This window comes from Rana temporaria, chromosome 2 (assembly GCF_905171775.1).
Source record: "Rana temporaria chromosome 2, aRanTem1.1, whole genome shotgun sequence".
NCBI classification, from domain to species: Eukaryota; Metazoa; Chordata; class Amphibia; order Anura; family Ranidae; genus Rana; species Rana temporaria.
Genome location: NC_053490.1, coordinates 369,367,214 through 369,383,536, shown reverse-complemented (window position 1 = coordinate 369,383,536; position 16,323 = coordinate 369,367,214). Strand labels below are relative to the sequence as shown.

At 39.2% G+C, this 16,323-nt stretch overlaps 1 protein-coding gene across 2 annotated transcripts in view; it reads right to left on the bottom strand.

Moving 5' to 3' along the window:
* Positions 1–16,323, bottom strand: part of CACNA1S (calcium voltage-gated channel subunit alpha1 S) — a 214,629-nt gene that overhangs the window by 21,667 nt on the left and 176,639 nt on the right. For both annotated transcript variants that reach the window (XM_040337734.1, XM_040337735.1), the window contains 6 exons: positions 8,632–8,784; positions 5,634–5,699; positions 4,577–4,668; positions 2,592–2,751; positions 2,373–2,500; positions 415–511 (listed from right to left, as the gene is read on the bottom strand). In XM_040337734.1, the coding sequence (XP_040193668.1) occupies positions 415–511; positions 2,373–2,500; positions 2,592–2,751; positions 4,577–4,668; positions 5,634–5,699; positions 8,632–8,784 (696 nt within the window). The remainder of the gene's footprint in view (positions 1–414; positions 512–2,372; positions 2,501–2,591; positions 2,752–4,576; positions 4,669–5,633; positions 5,700–8,631; positions 8,785–16,323) is intronic.

Genomic DNA, 16,323 nt, shown 5'->3' with positions numbered 1-16,323 from the left:
ACAAAATGCATCATCAATATGCAAACTGCAACCTGCATAGGTGTGAATCAGGCCTAAGGGGATAGTACCTTACTGTTTATTAGGACCTTGACATAAAGCTGTTTTGATTTGAAATCTGATTGGTTAAAATGATTGGCTGCTAAGCAAAAAAATTAGGTCAAGTGTGTGTGTGTGTACAGAGATTTCTACACCAATTTAAACCTGCAAAACCCACGACATACACCCCACAAATCTAGAAAACATGACAGCAGCAGTCAGTGGAAAACTGTGGTATTGAGGGGATGTAAGATTTCTCATTCTAATGTTTAATTTTTTCATGCCTGACAAAAAAATGTGGGGTGTCCTTAACTGTATGTAAAGTACATTAAAAATAATAAATATGTGGGCTTCTATTTATAATTTTTTCCTCCTTACCTTACAAGCCACCCTATGGGGGCAGAATTTTCCAAATCCTAGGGGTGGCTGGATTCTTCTTAGAAGAGTTACAACATCTAAATGTTTAATTCTTCCTCTGTGTAAGGAAAGAGAAACTATTAGTATTAAAGAGTAAATGTTTCCCTATGTCGCAGGGAGGCTCGGTTCACACTGGGGCGACCTGTCAGGCGACTTAGCTGGAAAATCAGCAGCCGACCGGCTAAGGAGTGTATTATTATTTTTCTGCGCTGCACCAGCTAGGACAGAGAACATTGCCTGCTATACTCTAAAGCTGGTGGGGTGCTGCTGGCAGACATGTTGCAAGGACTTGTGACAGCCTATTCAATACCATCATCCCTTTCAGTGGAGGTTGCTGAGAGGTCATGAGATATAACGGGGTACACATGAGAGGTGCTCTTACAAATGGGCTGAGTAGTGGGAGGTTAAACGCCTTGTCAATTATGTGGTACCCAAATGGATGTTGTTTTTGCCATGCTTGATTTGCTTGCGGCAGAGATTAAAAAATGGCAACAGTGCAATCGGCTGCACATGTGCTGGAAAAGGCTCACACAGCTAAGCTCTAGGAAGTGGGTAGGGAGATAACAGCTCCACAATCGGATGGCATAGGCTGGCTGTTCTCTACTCTTCCATGATGCCAGCTCTGGAGGACATCCTGCCTCGTTGGGGTTGTTTCTTCCCCTCACTTTTCTCCTCTGCTCTATCCGGCACCCAAGTCACAACAGTGACCTCATCATCAGCATCCCCTCCATCTTCATCATCACTGGAGCCAACTTGGCAATATGCTGCAGCTGGGGGAACATGACTGCCAATTTGTTGTTTATCAGTGTTCTCCCCTCTCTCAGAGACAAAAGTGCCCTGACACAGACGAAGCTGGCTACCTAATAGTGGCATGTTAACGTCTGCCTCTCCTTGTTGGCCTCCCAGACATGATGGGGGGGCTAATTACCCAGATTTTATAGATACTGGGAAATGTTTAATTTGATGCACTTTATTATCTGTAAAGTGCTGTTTGATGCATTTTAAATTAAGGACTGACGTTGAAAGAAATGTAAAAAATATAAAAAATAAAAAAGGGGGAACACCACCTCAGAAAAACTGCAGCTGACAATTAGAATAAAAGGGGGGCAGGCAGGGGACAAAAAAAATGTAATGTAATGCTATGCTAAATACTGCACTACACTAACACACTACACTGACACACTATTCTCACACACTAAACTAACACTAAACACTCTGCACTCAAGTGCCACAGTTAGTGAACAGTGAACACACTAACTGTTAGTAGCAAAACGAGCCCTGCTCTATCTATCTCCACTCCAACACACTACAAAAGCTGGCAATGGATTAGTTAGCTTTTATAGTGTGGAGTGGGACTATAAGTACTATAAGTAGAGAAAGTTTCCCTAGGTGAAAAAAAATAGAACCTGTTTTAAAATTATCTGTTGGTTAAAAAAATGATAGAAAACAACGTTCGTCTGTGGGGAAATCCATCGGTCAAAAATCCACGCATTCTCAGAATCAAGTCGACGCATGCTCGAAAACTTCATTTTTCTCTGCACATCGTTGTGTTTTACATCACCGCGTTGGACACGATCGGATTTTTAACTGATGGTGTGTAGGTAAGATTGATGAAAGTCAGCTTCATCTGGATATCTGATGAAAAAATCCATCGGTCCGTTTTCATTGGATGAACCGATCGTGTGTATGTGGCATTAGTAATATTTACTATAGGACTTTGGGACCAGTGGAATAGGATAGATTAGAACGTGTGAAGTTTTAAATACTGTATATGTTGAATAATTTATTTTTATGTGGTTTGTTTTGTATTGAGGTGTTTTTCTAGTAAATGTTCTAAAAAAAAGTTCTAAATAAATAAAACATGGATTAAAACAACATGCAGATTGCCCTATTTAGTATAGCTTGTTTACTATACATACTTTGCTTCAGGGTCATATTCGGCCCAAATCCTTTTAAATTCATCAAGATGATGTGGACCCAGAATCGACCAATCTCTGGTCAGGTAGTCAAAGTTATCCATGATAACAGCAACAAAGAGATTGATAATCTGTAAAATGGAATTGAAAATTTAATTATTTGAGTACTGACCTCAAAAAGAGCACTTTACTGTTAAAGAACTTGTAAATACTAAATCTTACCAGGAAAGCACACAGCATATAGAAACTGATGAAGTAAAAGTATGCAAAACTTGTTCCACATGTGTATTCCTCGCCTGGCTGGAAATCTGACATTGGGTCACACAGTTTTCCATAGGAGCAAGCCAACAGTATCTCTTGCCAGGCCTCTCCGGTGGCGCATCTATAAAAAAATTATAAGAGATCGAAGTGATCTGTTTTATCATATATTGGCATGATTCACTAATGACTATTGATTTCAAAGTTAGGTATTCCGTGGTATTTATCTAATAATTTTTGAATATATGGCTTTTTTTCCCTCAAATAATTAGTTATACTGCATACTAATTTACCATTCATTTTTGAAGAGTACCATGGTTAAAACCACTTATATTAATAAGCAGTATTTGATGCATTGTTCACAGTGCTGATGCATTCGTGTAACAGGATAGACACTGTACCCTTACTTGGGTGAAGGTAGATGCACATAAACCTCTACCCCGTGCTGGCACCCCAAACCAGCATCTGTTAACATCAGAATTGTTGAAAATACTGACTCAGTCCTGAAAGATTTACTTGGTGGTATCAGCAGGGTGGGAGGTCACAAAAACCTTCTTTTTTTAATAGAGGTGGCTTTTTCAAACAATATAAACATTTTTAAAGGAGTGTGAGATACCAGCTTTTTACTTGTGCTTATCAGCTGAAAAGTTCTAGTTATTTAAAAACCTAAATATAGCTTTCTAACAGTATTAAAACGTGTTTGGAATTAGAAGGAGGAAATAAGACCCCTTTTGATAATGCTCAATATGCAATATGTACTGTAGCTTGATGAACCATGTCCATTATATACTCCATAAACCACGGTAGTCGCCATTTCTAAAATACAAAATCTGGATATAACTAAACTTAAACATGATTTAGTTATTACAGGCGGTCCCTGGGTTATAAACAAGATAGGGACTGTAGGTTTGTTCTTAAGTTGAATCTGTTTGTAATTCGGAACAGATACATTTTTAAGTGTAGTTCCAGCCAAAAAATCTATTTTTAAGCATTTTGGATAGTATAGGCAAGGGTTATCACGGACGTTCTTTGATCCTCGGACTCAGTTTCCCAGCAGACACTGTGCTCAGTGTTCCGCCTATCACGGACCTTCTCTTGTCCGAGGATGAAAGAACGTCTGTGATTGGCAGAACACTGAACACAGTGTCAAACGCCTATCACGGAATGGGACGGATCCAGGAGGAAGCCGCGAGTTTTAAAAAATGAATGCCCGCATCACAGCCTGTCAAGAATTTCAGGTACGCTGCAATGTGCACAGTGAGGTTGTAATGGCACAGTGAGGTCGTATGGGCACAGTGAGGTTGTAATTGGCACAGTGAGGTTGTAATGGGCACAGTGAGATTGGGCACAGTGAGGTTGGGCACAGTGAGGCGTGCAAATGGGCACAGTGAGGTGTGTAAATGGGCATTGTTGACCCTCTTTTCCGGTAACAGTAGCTGCTGCATTCTCAGGCTGGGCTTATACTCGAGTCAAAAAGTTTTGCCAGTTCTTTGTGGTAAAATTAGGTGCCTCGGCTTATACACGGGTCAGCTTATACTCAAGTATATACAGTAGTTATGCAGTAATTATTTTTCAGCTTAAATGGACCATTTTTTCAAACTATTTTGTACAGTAATATTCAATCAAATGAATGGACTGCCAACACACCAGAATAAACAAAAAATAAATAAAAAAATCAGACATGCACCATTTTTTCTGATACAGCACTACGTACAGCAGTGTATTTCAGATGCGTTGCTTAAATGCATTGAGTGCAATTGACAATGAAATTCACCATAACGCCATGGGTCCAATTTGTATATATAACAAAAGTATGCTTGTCAGTGGATCCATCCTATTCTGTATGACAACACATACAGTATTTCATTATGTAAAATAAACCATCTGACCATCTCATTCTAATTTAGATCATTGCTGAAGACATTGCTGAAGACAAATGAGATTATTACCTAAAAAGTAACAACACAGCCTGGGGGAACGTCTGGAAATTGCTGTTCCGATTTATATGTGTTCCATCAACCAGTGCAATTTTGCCAAATACCTAAATTGGAATAATTGAAATAAAACACAAAAGCATTGGATATTACTTATTAATGACTTAACACGCCTTAATGACTTAACACTGGTAATAGAAACACTTTTCATACTACAAGTATGTATTATAACCTGGCATTTGAAATTAAACTGAAGTATGTCATTTTCAGACACTGCATTTTATAGACTCACAGAACAATCAGCTGATAACTCTGGCTAATATCTTATGTGTTTTTTAGGTTCATGCACTTTCTCACTTGCTAAATGAAAGTCACTGAACTAATAATACTGGATTGATAATTTTGAACCATAAGCACAAGATAAGATAGTAAAAGCCAGAACTCTCCTTCACACTCCATGACATGGTGACAGAAGGCAACAGCATGTCCAAAAGACCTTCAAAATACCTCTTAGTTAGTAACTTCAGGATACAAGATACAATACCAGCTGATGCAATTTTTGGTAAGGTTGCCTATATGCTGAAGCAAAGCAAGTTTGGGGACTCACTTTTTACAGGTGTGAGCAGTAATACCAAATCATACAGTACTTAGCTCCCAACTGTCCCTGATCTAGAGGGACTGTCCCTCTTTGGACCCAAATCCCTCTGTTCATCTTTCCTCCTCAGTTTTTCCTTCTTTTGGTCTGATTATTAAAATGGTATCATTTACTTCCAAAAGTTGCATAGTACACTAATCCTTTAATCCAACCTCTAAATTATACTTTATGCTATTTTCATATGTTTGAGTGGTACAAAAAAAAAGTACTTGCAAGTTTATCTAACCATTTTTTGCATATTCATTTTTCATGGTTCATGTGACTAAAAGGCATGGTAGGGGTGTGTCCTTTGCCTACATACATTATTTTGTTCACAAGGTGTTTAATGTATCAAGAATTTCTACTTATTTCTTGCCATGTAAAAAACAAAACAAAACAAAAAAACGTTAAAAGAACATTTAGTTAGTAAGTGATTACCTGCATCCCAATGACTGCATAGATGAAAAACAGCATTACAATCAGTAGGGCTACATATGGAAGTGCCTGAGGAAAAATACAAAACAAATGCGTATCTCATTTTAAGAGTAGTAAACCATTAAATATTGACATGAACAATGTATAGTGGTTAGATGCCAAAAGACAATACCGTACCTTAAAATGACTGTCATAGTATTACTTGACTTAATGCATTCAGCAGATACAGTATATCTAAAGCTGTTCTTAACAAAACATATCAGCTGAAAACATTGCAGAACTGGCAACAGACTTTTAACCCCAAAATGAATCAGTGAGTGGTGAGTGCTAGAGACCTAGAAACCTTTGTACAATCCTGCCAAAGTAAGTAGGATTGCACTACAATTGTAGTTTTTGAGGTCTGTGGATACCTAAAATGGAATGTGTTTTACACTAGACTCTCTTGCAGACTTTCTTAACCCTCGGTCTACCGGCAGGGTCCAATGGACCCTGTAGGTAGTTTGCGTTGTGTGTTTTTAATGGAATTTATTATTATCATTTGATAAGAACTTTTTGACTTTTTTACTGCTAATTAGACAGTTATAAATCTGAAAGCATGAATTTTTTGTATTTACACTTTTTCTGTAAATTCAAATTATAACATCGTACACTGGCAGGGTCCATTGGACCCATGTTGAAATTCAATGGTTTCTCTATTATGACTCATCCAGTCACATGATTACTGTACTGTACTCTGTGAGCTATTTTCAGTCTGAAAGTTAGGATGTGTTTCTGCATGTTAGGACTTTCTTTCTTAGCTTTTGAAGATTTGTGGTTGTTGCCCTTTCAAACAATATATTCCATCAAAGCCAGGGAAATATGGCATAATAATATGGGCAATATGCTACAGCAGAACTTCCTATGCATACGATATGCAGGTGTACACTGGGAAATGTCAAGACCAAGGACGAGAAGTGAATCGGGGGAGCGAGCGGTAATGGATTTGGCTCAAAGAATATTACATTCTGGAAGAAACATCATTTGTGATGACTTCTTCACGAAGTCTGTAGTTAGCTAAAAAATTACTGGAGAAGAAAATCATAGTTGTTGGAACAATTCGTAAAAACAAAATAGAACTGCCCCAATAATTTGTGACCACAAAAAAACGAAATGTCTACTCTACTCTGTTTGGTTTCCAGAAAGACGTGATGATTGCATCATTTTGTCCCAAGAAAAACAAAGTTGTTACCCTCTTGAGCTCTATTTATTCCCAACCTACTGTTCAAAACCGAGAAGACAAAAAAACAGAGATAATTTAGTCATACAATAAGACAAAAGGAGGTGTTGACCGAGGGTTAAAGTAGCTCTTCAGTACACCTAATTAAATGGCTCTGCCACCCTTCAGAATATCATACTTTTTGCACTTGCTCAGATTTCCTCACAGGCTTTGCCTGGCCTTTGGGTAGTGGCAGATCCCGTCAGTGCATCTGCACACGCACCGTGAAAATGTGCATTACTTACATTGGTGGTCAGTGTAGAAGTGACCCTATACCACTGGAGGAGTGCCAGGGTTCTAAAGAACCCTGGTTAAGAAGGACTGTTCTAAATAAAGGCTATAGAATGGAATTTTGTTTGCCATTTTAAACGGAACTAAAGCCTTGTGATGAAACATTGCTTGCAGATAAGCTTTTATTGCAGAATATGCGGAAATGCTGTCAAGTTGTTACTACATGTGGAGAATTCAATACTGGTTCTAAGATAGATCCATAAAGGCACAGATTTTTCTTAGTTCACCCAAATTTTCTCTTGTGTTGAGGCCTGATGAAGGGGGTGGGGAGGGTTGCTCTTGAAACATGTTGAATTTCTTTTATAACTTATTTACTAATAGTTTAAATTGTTTTGGACTTGTTCATGCGGTTTTGGTCTGGTGCGCCTTTCTATATTTGGTATATGGTCGGAGCTACTGTCAGGTGCCCATTAGGGAAGCTTTGCTGTGTGGGAGCTGTCCCGCCAGAGTTATTGAGCATGTTTGAAGTTCTTCTTCATATGATTTTACATGCAAGTTTAAAACTTCCCAGTGCCTCTTTGAGTATGTTGTTCAGAATATTTTTAAAAAGAAGACATTTTGTCCATAACTGGTTGATTGAAGTTAAAGCAGCTTCACATTCTTTAGATTGTTACCACATCATCAACTGTAAAGCCTCGTACACACGATCAAATTTCTATAGGACAAATCCGGTGAAAGTTTGGGGCGTTGGCCGTGAACTTGTTTTTGCATACAGACGGCAGAACTTTTTCAGCCAACATACACAAAAGTACATGGTTTTTCTGCTCTTTAGCACCACCCTTTGGGCAACTTCTGCTAATGTTGTCTTATGGTTAGCATTGGTTCGGAGCATGCGTGTCTGTACTTTGGATTTTAGTCCGATGAACTTGTGTACACACGATCAGATAATACAATGGCACACATTTGTTGTCGGAAAAATTGAGAGCATGCTATCCCACATTTGGGAAAATTTCGGAAATTCCATCAACAATTGTCCGATAGAGAGTACAAACGGTCAGATTATGCGACAAAAACCCTGCCATCACACAATTGTTGTCGGAAAATCCGATCGTGTGTACGAGGCTTAAGAATGCTGCATTTACCCAAAGCCTGTTGACAAAGGACCCTAAAATGAGTGAAATAGTTGTACTCATCCAGCAGGTAAGGATAGCACATGAAATGAAATCATTAAATTGATACTCGATTGTGAAATAAATCTGTTATTTTTTAAAATACATTCTTAGAGAATACTGTACATCTCTTGTGCTTTTACTTAAACCACTAAACATAATGAGGGCAATTTACTAAAACCGGAGACTTTATTGATCAGGTTTATCTATATTTTATTGCAAACCATTTTTTTCAATTTATGTGGGCAACATGTAAGTAAAGATCTACTAACATGGTGATTTCAGTAATATGAACCATGTTCAAATTAAATGCACTAAAAGTTTTAATAAAAAGGTTTTAAGTTACCTGGAAGGATTTTATAAAGGTCCAGAGCAGAGTCCTGACTCCCTCTCCTCGGCTCAATAACTTCACCAAACGTAGAACACGGAACAGCCGGAAGAAAGTAATTGAAATTCGAGAAGACTCTTCAGCACCTGGGGTTGCAGGGATACCCGGGGTCTAGAGTGATATAATTGAGAAGAACTGTTATTAAAATATTTCATGTGGCATTACCAATACTGCCAAATAGCTAGAGCATCTGAGCTCTGACACCATTAGAAAGGAATACAGAAGAGTATAATGCCAAATCTTATAGTAATGACAAGTTTGGGTAATTGTTAGCTTATGTTGTACACATTATTATATACAATATTCTTCTATTTGAAGTTCTGTCCTTCAAAAATCTGATAACCTCCCAATAAGTGTCATACTTGAGATGTCATGTGACCATGGATGCACTACCACTACATAGTTTCTCTTTAATTCCAGTTTGCAGTAAGACAAATCACACTGCACAATTTAATAATAATGGTAAAATTAGGAAGCTGAAGGACATTAGCAATATACAGCTGTCTTACAGTATATAAATATTTACAAAGCATACATAAAATGGACATTACATAATGGAAATAGAAAGAAATTATGCTAAACTCAGCATGTAAAGAAGAACTATAGGGGGGAAAAAATTGTATATAATGCAAACTGTCAATAGAATGTTTTTGTGAGACTCTCCTGTAACGGTTTTATTACATGTTAATCCTGCCAGAAAATTTGGTTCTTAATCATGATGACAATGCTGATTATCTTGGAGTTAAATTGTGTATTGGCCTTGTCACTCTGTGGACAGTCTAATGCCTCGTACACACGATCGGTTTTCGTGACAGGAAAAGTGCGATGTGAGGTTTTTGTCAGGAAAACCGACCGTGTGTATGCTCTATCACACTTTTTCTGTCAGTTTCCCTCCCAAAAAAAGATTGAGAGCGGGATCTCAATTTTCGTGACAGGAAAAATTCCTATCGCAAATTGTGTTTGTCTGTATGCAATTACGACGCGCAAAAACTTCACTGATCTCAGCTCGTTGTACGTGTTGTACGTCACCGCGTTCTTGACAATCCGAATTTTAGCCAAGATTAGTGAGACCTGGTGTATGCAAGACAAATTTCAGCTGTTTTCCTGCTGAAAAAAAAAAAATACGGTCCTCTTGTCGGAAATCGTGATCATGTGTACGAGGCATAAAACTAATGCAGAGGTGTGCTTAGTGAAAAATGTGTCACACTTGCGGTTAAATATACAAAGTTTATTAGAGTTGGACATTCACAGGTGATAAGTAGAGCCAACACATTTTGAGTGAATTACCTCCCCCTTCATCTGGACTAGTGTACAAGAAAACATTAAAAACAAGCTATAAATCTCAAGATGATACTGTACAAAAGTAAATAACTCAAATATTGCCATGAATTACTCATGTGACAAAGATGAAGACAAGGTAAAACTAATGTATTCGGTGAAAATCCGTACATGTATATATATACAGTGAGGAAAATAAGTATTTGAACACCCTGCTATTTTGCAAGTTCTCCCACTTGGAAATCATGGAGGGGTCTGAAATTGTCATCGTAGGTGCATGTCCACTGTGAGAGACATAATCAAAAAAAAAAAATTCCAGAAATCACAATTTATGATTTTTTAACTATTTATTTGTATGATACAGCTGCAAGTAAGTATTTGAACACCTGTCTATCAGCTAGAATTCTGACCCTCAAAGACCTGTTAGTCTGCCTTTAAAATGTCCACCTCCACTCCATTTATTATCCTAAATTAGATGCACCTGTTTGAGGTCATTAGCTGCATAAATACACCTGTCCACCCCATACAATCAGTAAGAATCCAACTACTAACATGGCCAAGACCAAAGAGCTGTCCAAAGACACTAGAGACAAAATTGTACACCTCCACAAGGCTGGAAAGGGCTACGGGGAAATTGCCAAGCAGCTTGGTGAAAAAAGGTCCACTGTTGGAGCAATCATTAGAAAATGGAAGAAGCTAAACATGACTGTCAATCTCCCTCGGACTGGGGCTCCATGCAAAATCTCACCTTGTGGGGTCTCAATGATCCTAAGAAAGGTGAGAAATCAGCCCAGGACTACACGGGAGGAGCTGGTCAATGACCTGAAAAGAGCTGGGACCACCGTTTCCAAGGTTACTGTTGGTAATACACTAAGACGTCATGGTTTGAAATCATGCATGGCACGGAAGGTTCCCCTGCTTAAACCAGCACATGTCAAGGCCCGTCTTAAGTTTGCCAATGACCATTTGGATGATCCAGAGGAGTCATGGGAGAAAGTCATGTGGTCAGATGAGACCAAAATAGAACTTTTTGGTCATAATTCCACTAACCGTGTTTGGAGGAAGAAGAATGATGAGTACCATCCCAAGAACACCATCCCTACTGTGAAGCATGGGGGTGGTAGCATCATGCTTTGGGGGTGTTTTTCTGCACATGGGACAGGGCGACTGCACTGTATTAAGGAGAGGATGACCGGGGCCATGTATTGCGAGATTTTGGGCAACAACCTCCTTCCCTCAGTTAGAGCTTTGAAGATGGGTCGAGGCTGGGTCTTCCAACATGACAATGACCCGAAGCACACAGCCAGGATAACCAAGGAGTGGCTCTGTAAGAAGCATATCAAGGTTCTGGCGTGACCTAGCCAGTCTCCAGACCTAAACCCAATAGAGAATCTTTGGAGGGAGCTCAAACTCCGTGTTTCTCAGCGACAGCCCAGAAACCTGACTGATCTAGAGAAGATCTGTGTGGAGGAGTGGGCCAAAATCCCTCCTCCAGTGTGTGCAAACCTGGTGAAAAACTACAAGAAACGTTTGACCTCTGTAATTGCAAACAAAGGCTACTGTACCAAATATTAACATTGATTTTCTCAGGTGTTCAAATACTTATTTGCAGCTGTATCATACAAATAAATAGTTAAAAAAATCATACATTGTGATTTCTGGAATTTTTTTTTTTTGATTATGTCTCTCACAGTGGACATGCACCTACGATAACAATTTCAGACCACTCCATGATTTCCAAGTGGGAGAACTTGCAAAATAGCAGGGTGTTCAAATACTTATTTTCATCACTGTATATATATATATATATATATATATATATATATATATATATATATATATATATATATATATATATATATATATATATATATATATATATATAAATATATATGGACAAAACAATATCATAAAAAATGCTCAGAGGGTTTTGACTCCTGATACAGACTTCACTTGGGTATTAGGTATTATTTGAGTATAATAGACATTTGTGTTGCTATTATGATAAAATGTCTATAACAAATTGTGCAAATGCAAATTAACTTAAAAATGACAATAGAGATTTTATTCAAAAATATAAATCAAAATCAGACAAAATTACGTGAAATAAAAAATACGACTAAAAACGATAAAATAATGAACTAATAAGCAATGTATAGGAATCTGAGATCAATGTGGGAGAAGGCGGGACTCGGGAGTGAAATGGACTTTTTCCCGGAAGAAAACCCAGCCGTGTGTAGCAGAAAACGGCCATTTTTGTCCTAGGTTTTCCTGTGGGGGGAAACTCCGATGGAGCATAAACATGGTCGGGATTCCCGAGGAAAAGCTCTCATCTGAGTTTTCCCGGAGGGAAAACCGCTCGTCTGTACGGGGGAAAGTAAAGAGTTGGTTCTCGGTTTTCCCCTCTGGATTTTTGACTGACCTATTCACGTCAGGAATCCCGGTCTTGTGTACTAGGCATAAGGCTTGCCATACATTATACAAATTTCTGGTACAATTTGATTTACCAAACCATATAATATGAGGTCAATATCAAACAATTTGTATGCAATCAGCCAGGTCCTTGCACTACATAGTTAAAGGTAAAATCTAAAGAAAAGTTAACAAGAAACTTGTATAATGTATGGCCGGCCTAAGGATTAATGGCCATACCTAATGATTTTGTAAATGCCTGTTGAGGCAACTTAATGACAGGAGCACAGTGGGAATCCAGGACAAAGCAGGAATAGAAATCTAAGCACAGCACACAGGGAAACAGATAAAGGGCCAGATTAGACAAAAAGGAATATATTACATTGCCAGCTAATGGAAAATGGCTATAACTTGGAAGCTGAGGCAAGCAGTGTCTGGTCTTTGCCAGAACAATTAAAGGTATAGAAGAACTGTTATGGTAGGAAAAAGGAAGGTATGTGACCCATGCGAAATACAGAGAGACAGATAAAAACCGGCAAAGCACTAGTACACAGCAGGCAGACAGGAACGTAAATTCACAAATAGGAGCTACAAAAAACACAGACAAACAAGATCAGAAGCCAAAACGAATAACATTTAAATCAGGATGTACAAGACGGAAGAGCCTAACTCAAACATGGGAAACAAAAGAGGCTTAAATAAGAAAGTAAGAATGAATGGATCCATCCAACATTGGCTGTATTTAAGAGTGGAGCCCCTATATTGCAGCAAATACAAAAAAAATGATACGCAGGTGTGAAAAGGTAGAAAAACACACCAACAGAAAAGAAAAACATACCAGATTCAAAACTTCAAAGAGGAGCACACACACACACAACATCTATTAAGTGTAAGAGATAATGTAAGTTGAATTAGCAGCTAGCTACACTGGAAACATTGGTTGGATGATACTGAAGGGGTGGTTAAAAAAAAAAACATGACTAAATATGAGTAACGGAAAAAATGGGGAGGGCATATAAATCCCTGAAGAATTTCCAGTTCAGACAGGAGACCATCACATGTCTGTAAATTTTAATTGGTAAAAAAAATGCATGGTGATAATTATATGCATTCCTTTAGCCCTCTTTTATTCTATTGAGGACAACATAAAGAGTGGCCAGACAGAAACAGGCAGATATCTTACTGACAATAGTAGGCAGTCAGATATTTGCCCTTCCTTAAAGCATTTGTTACCCCATTTCATATTCCTGATAAGTGCCTGCTGTACCATGTACCGGTATGATAAAATACCCTGTTCTCTTTGTATTGCTTCCTTTTATGTGAAGTCCCGGGTGCTCCTGCCAGTCCCTCTGCTTTCCTATTAAAAACAGACCACACTGAGCAGGAGAACACACTGGCCCAGATTCAAGTAGAATTGCGCAATATTTGCGTGGGCAAAGAGCAAATTTTTTTCTCTGCGCCCACGCAAATATTGCGCTTTGCCCGCGATTCACGGAGCAGTTGCTCCGTAAATTGCGCGGGCAATATGCTAAGCAGCCGGGCGCAAGGCTGCCTAATGTAAATGATCCCGCCGGGGGCGGGAATCATTTAAATTAGGCGCGCTCCCGCGCCGAGCGAACAGCGCATGCTCCGTCGGGAAACTTTCCCGACGTGCATTGCGGCAAATGACGTCGCAAGGACGTCATTTGCTTGTAAGTGAACGTGAATGGCGTCCAGCGCCATTCACGGTTCACTTACGTAAACGACGTGAAATTTGAACGTCGCGAGCGGGAGGCGCAGCTATACTTTAGCATTGGCTGCGCCTGCTATTAGCAGGAGCAACCTTATGCTAAAGGCGCCGTACGGAAACTCCGTACCTTGCGTACGCAGGGCCCGCGCAACTTTTGTGAATCGGTGGTAGTATGCAATTTGCATACTACACGCCGATCACAAAGGCCGCGCCCCCTAGCGGCCAACGCAAGAATGCAGCCTGGGATGTGAAGGCATAAGGAGGCTTATGTTTGTCACATCCTAGGCTGCATTCGGTGTAACAAGGTTCCTGAATCAGGAGCACTCGTTACACCGGAGCAAGTAAGCACTTGCGCCGCGCAACTATGGTTGCGCGGGCGCAAGTGCTTCTTGAATCTGGGCCAGTGTGGTTAGTGTGCTCTCCTCCAATGATCAGACTTGTCCTGACAAACACCCTCTGCAAGCCTTTCACTGGGAAGTTCAGTGTGCTGCTGCTTCCCCTCCCACCAGCTCTGATGCAGCTTACAACATAGGGAAGGTACTACTCACTTATAAAAAAAGGAAAAAAGGTAATTATATATATTTTTTTATATCTATACAATATATCTTGGCCTGAGACTCAGGAAGCGAAAACCTGAGAGAGCTGCTTATGTGAAGTTTGCTTTGTGAGAGAAATAAAAGGCACCTATCAAGTAGAGAAGAGGTATAAAGTTGTATAGAGAAGATAACAGACCCAAAGGAGGGTGAAAGAAGGAAAGTAGCAAAGGGACAGAAGACCAAGGTCCCAGATTTGCTTGAGATGATTTTATATCATTGAGTCGTAGGCTTCGGAATATTTTAAGACAACCCACGGTTGCCAGGGGATGCCCAAAATCTGACTTGTATCTTAATGCAGACTTCTGGGAAAATCAGTGAGCCAATCTCACAAGCAGGAAATTATGTCTCTGTGCACAGAACACCTCTATGCATTGAATTTTACAGAAAATCACACAGCTACAGACTGAAAAGTAAAGCTTTCTTTCATTCCAATATGGGGAACCACTAACCGCGGGCTGTACCGAGGACATCTAGAGCAAAGGAGCTAGGATACCTGGCTGACAGGCATAAAGACAAGGGCTGGGGTATAAGCCACAGGCTTATTTGATCTCCATAAAAAGAGATACATTTATCTGGTAAGCGGCAGTGGTATCTTTGGTACATAGTTAGTCAGGTTGAAAAAAGACACCAGTTCAACCACAAAAAATAAACAAACAAAATAAAAAACACAGTACAATCCCATACACCCAACTCCATACCCACAGTTGATCCAGAGGAAGGCAAAAAACCCCAGCAGAGCATGATCCAATTTGCTACAGCAGGGGAAAAATTCCTTCCTGATCCCCCGAGAGGCAATCGGATTTACCCTGGATCAACTTTACCTACAAATCTTAGTACTCAGTTATTTTATGTACATTTAGGAAAGTATCCAGGCCCTTCTTAAAGCAATCTACTGAGCTGGCCAGAACCACCTCTGGAGGGAGTCTGTTCCACATTTTCATAGCTCTTACTGTGAAAAAACCTTTCCGTATTTGGAGGTGAAATCTCTTTTCCTCTAGACGTAAAGAGTGCCCCCTTGTCCTCAGTGTTGACCGTAAAGTGAATAACTCAACACCAAGTCCACTGTATGGACCTCTTATATATTTGTACATGTTGATCATATCCCCCCTAATTCTCCTCTTCTCAAGAGTGAATAGATTTAGTTATTCTAATCTTTCCTCATAGCTGAGCTTCTCCATGCCTCTTATCAGTTTGGTTACCTTTTACCCGAGGAACCTTTCTTTCTCAACTCATCACTATTTCTTGTTTTTTTTTTGGTTTGAAGTCACGGATGTCAAGTGAACTGTGGATCTCACATAGGAAGTAACCCTTGTAGTATTGCATAATTGCAGGAACTTTTTCATCTCAAATACTGCTGACTTTTATAGGACATATGGCCCTAAGAAATATATGATTTTTCGATCATCTGAAGTTTACCATATTCATTTATAAACACATTTATGATTTATATGTTATATCTTGAAGTAGCACAGTTCTTGGTTTATCATTATTATTTTCAGCGGATTGGGAGCATGATTAACCCCTATCGATGCTGATATTAGCATCACATAATTATTTGTCACTTATTTCATTTTTCTCACAGCGCAGCTTATTTTTTTTAAATAGATTTATTGTGTGTGTCTCACATTTTAGTTG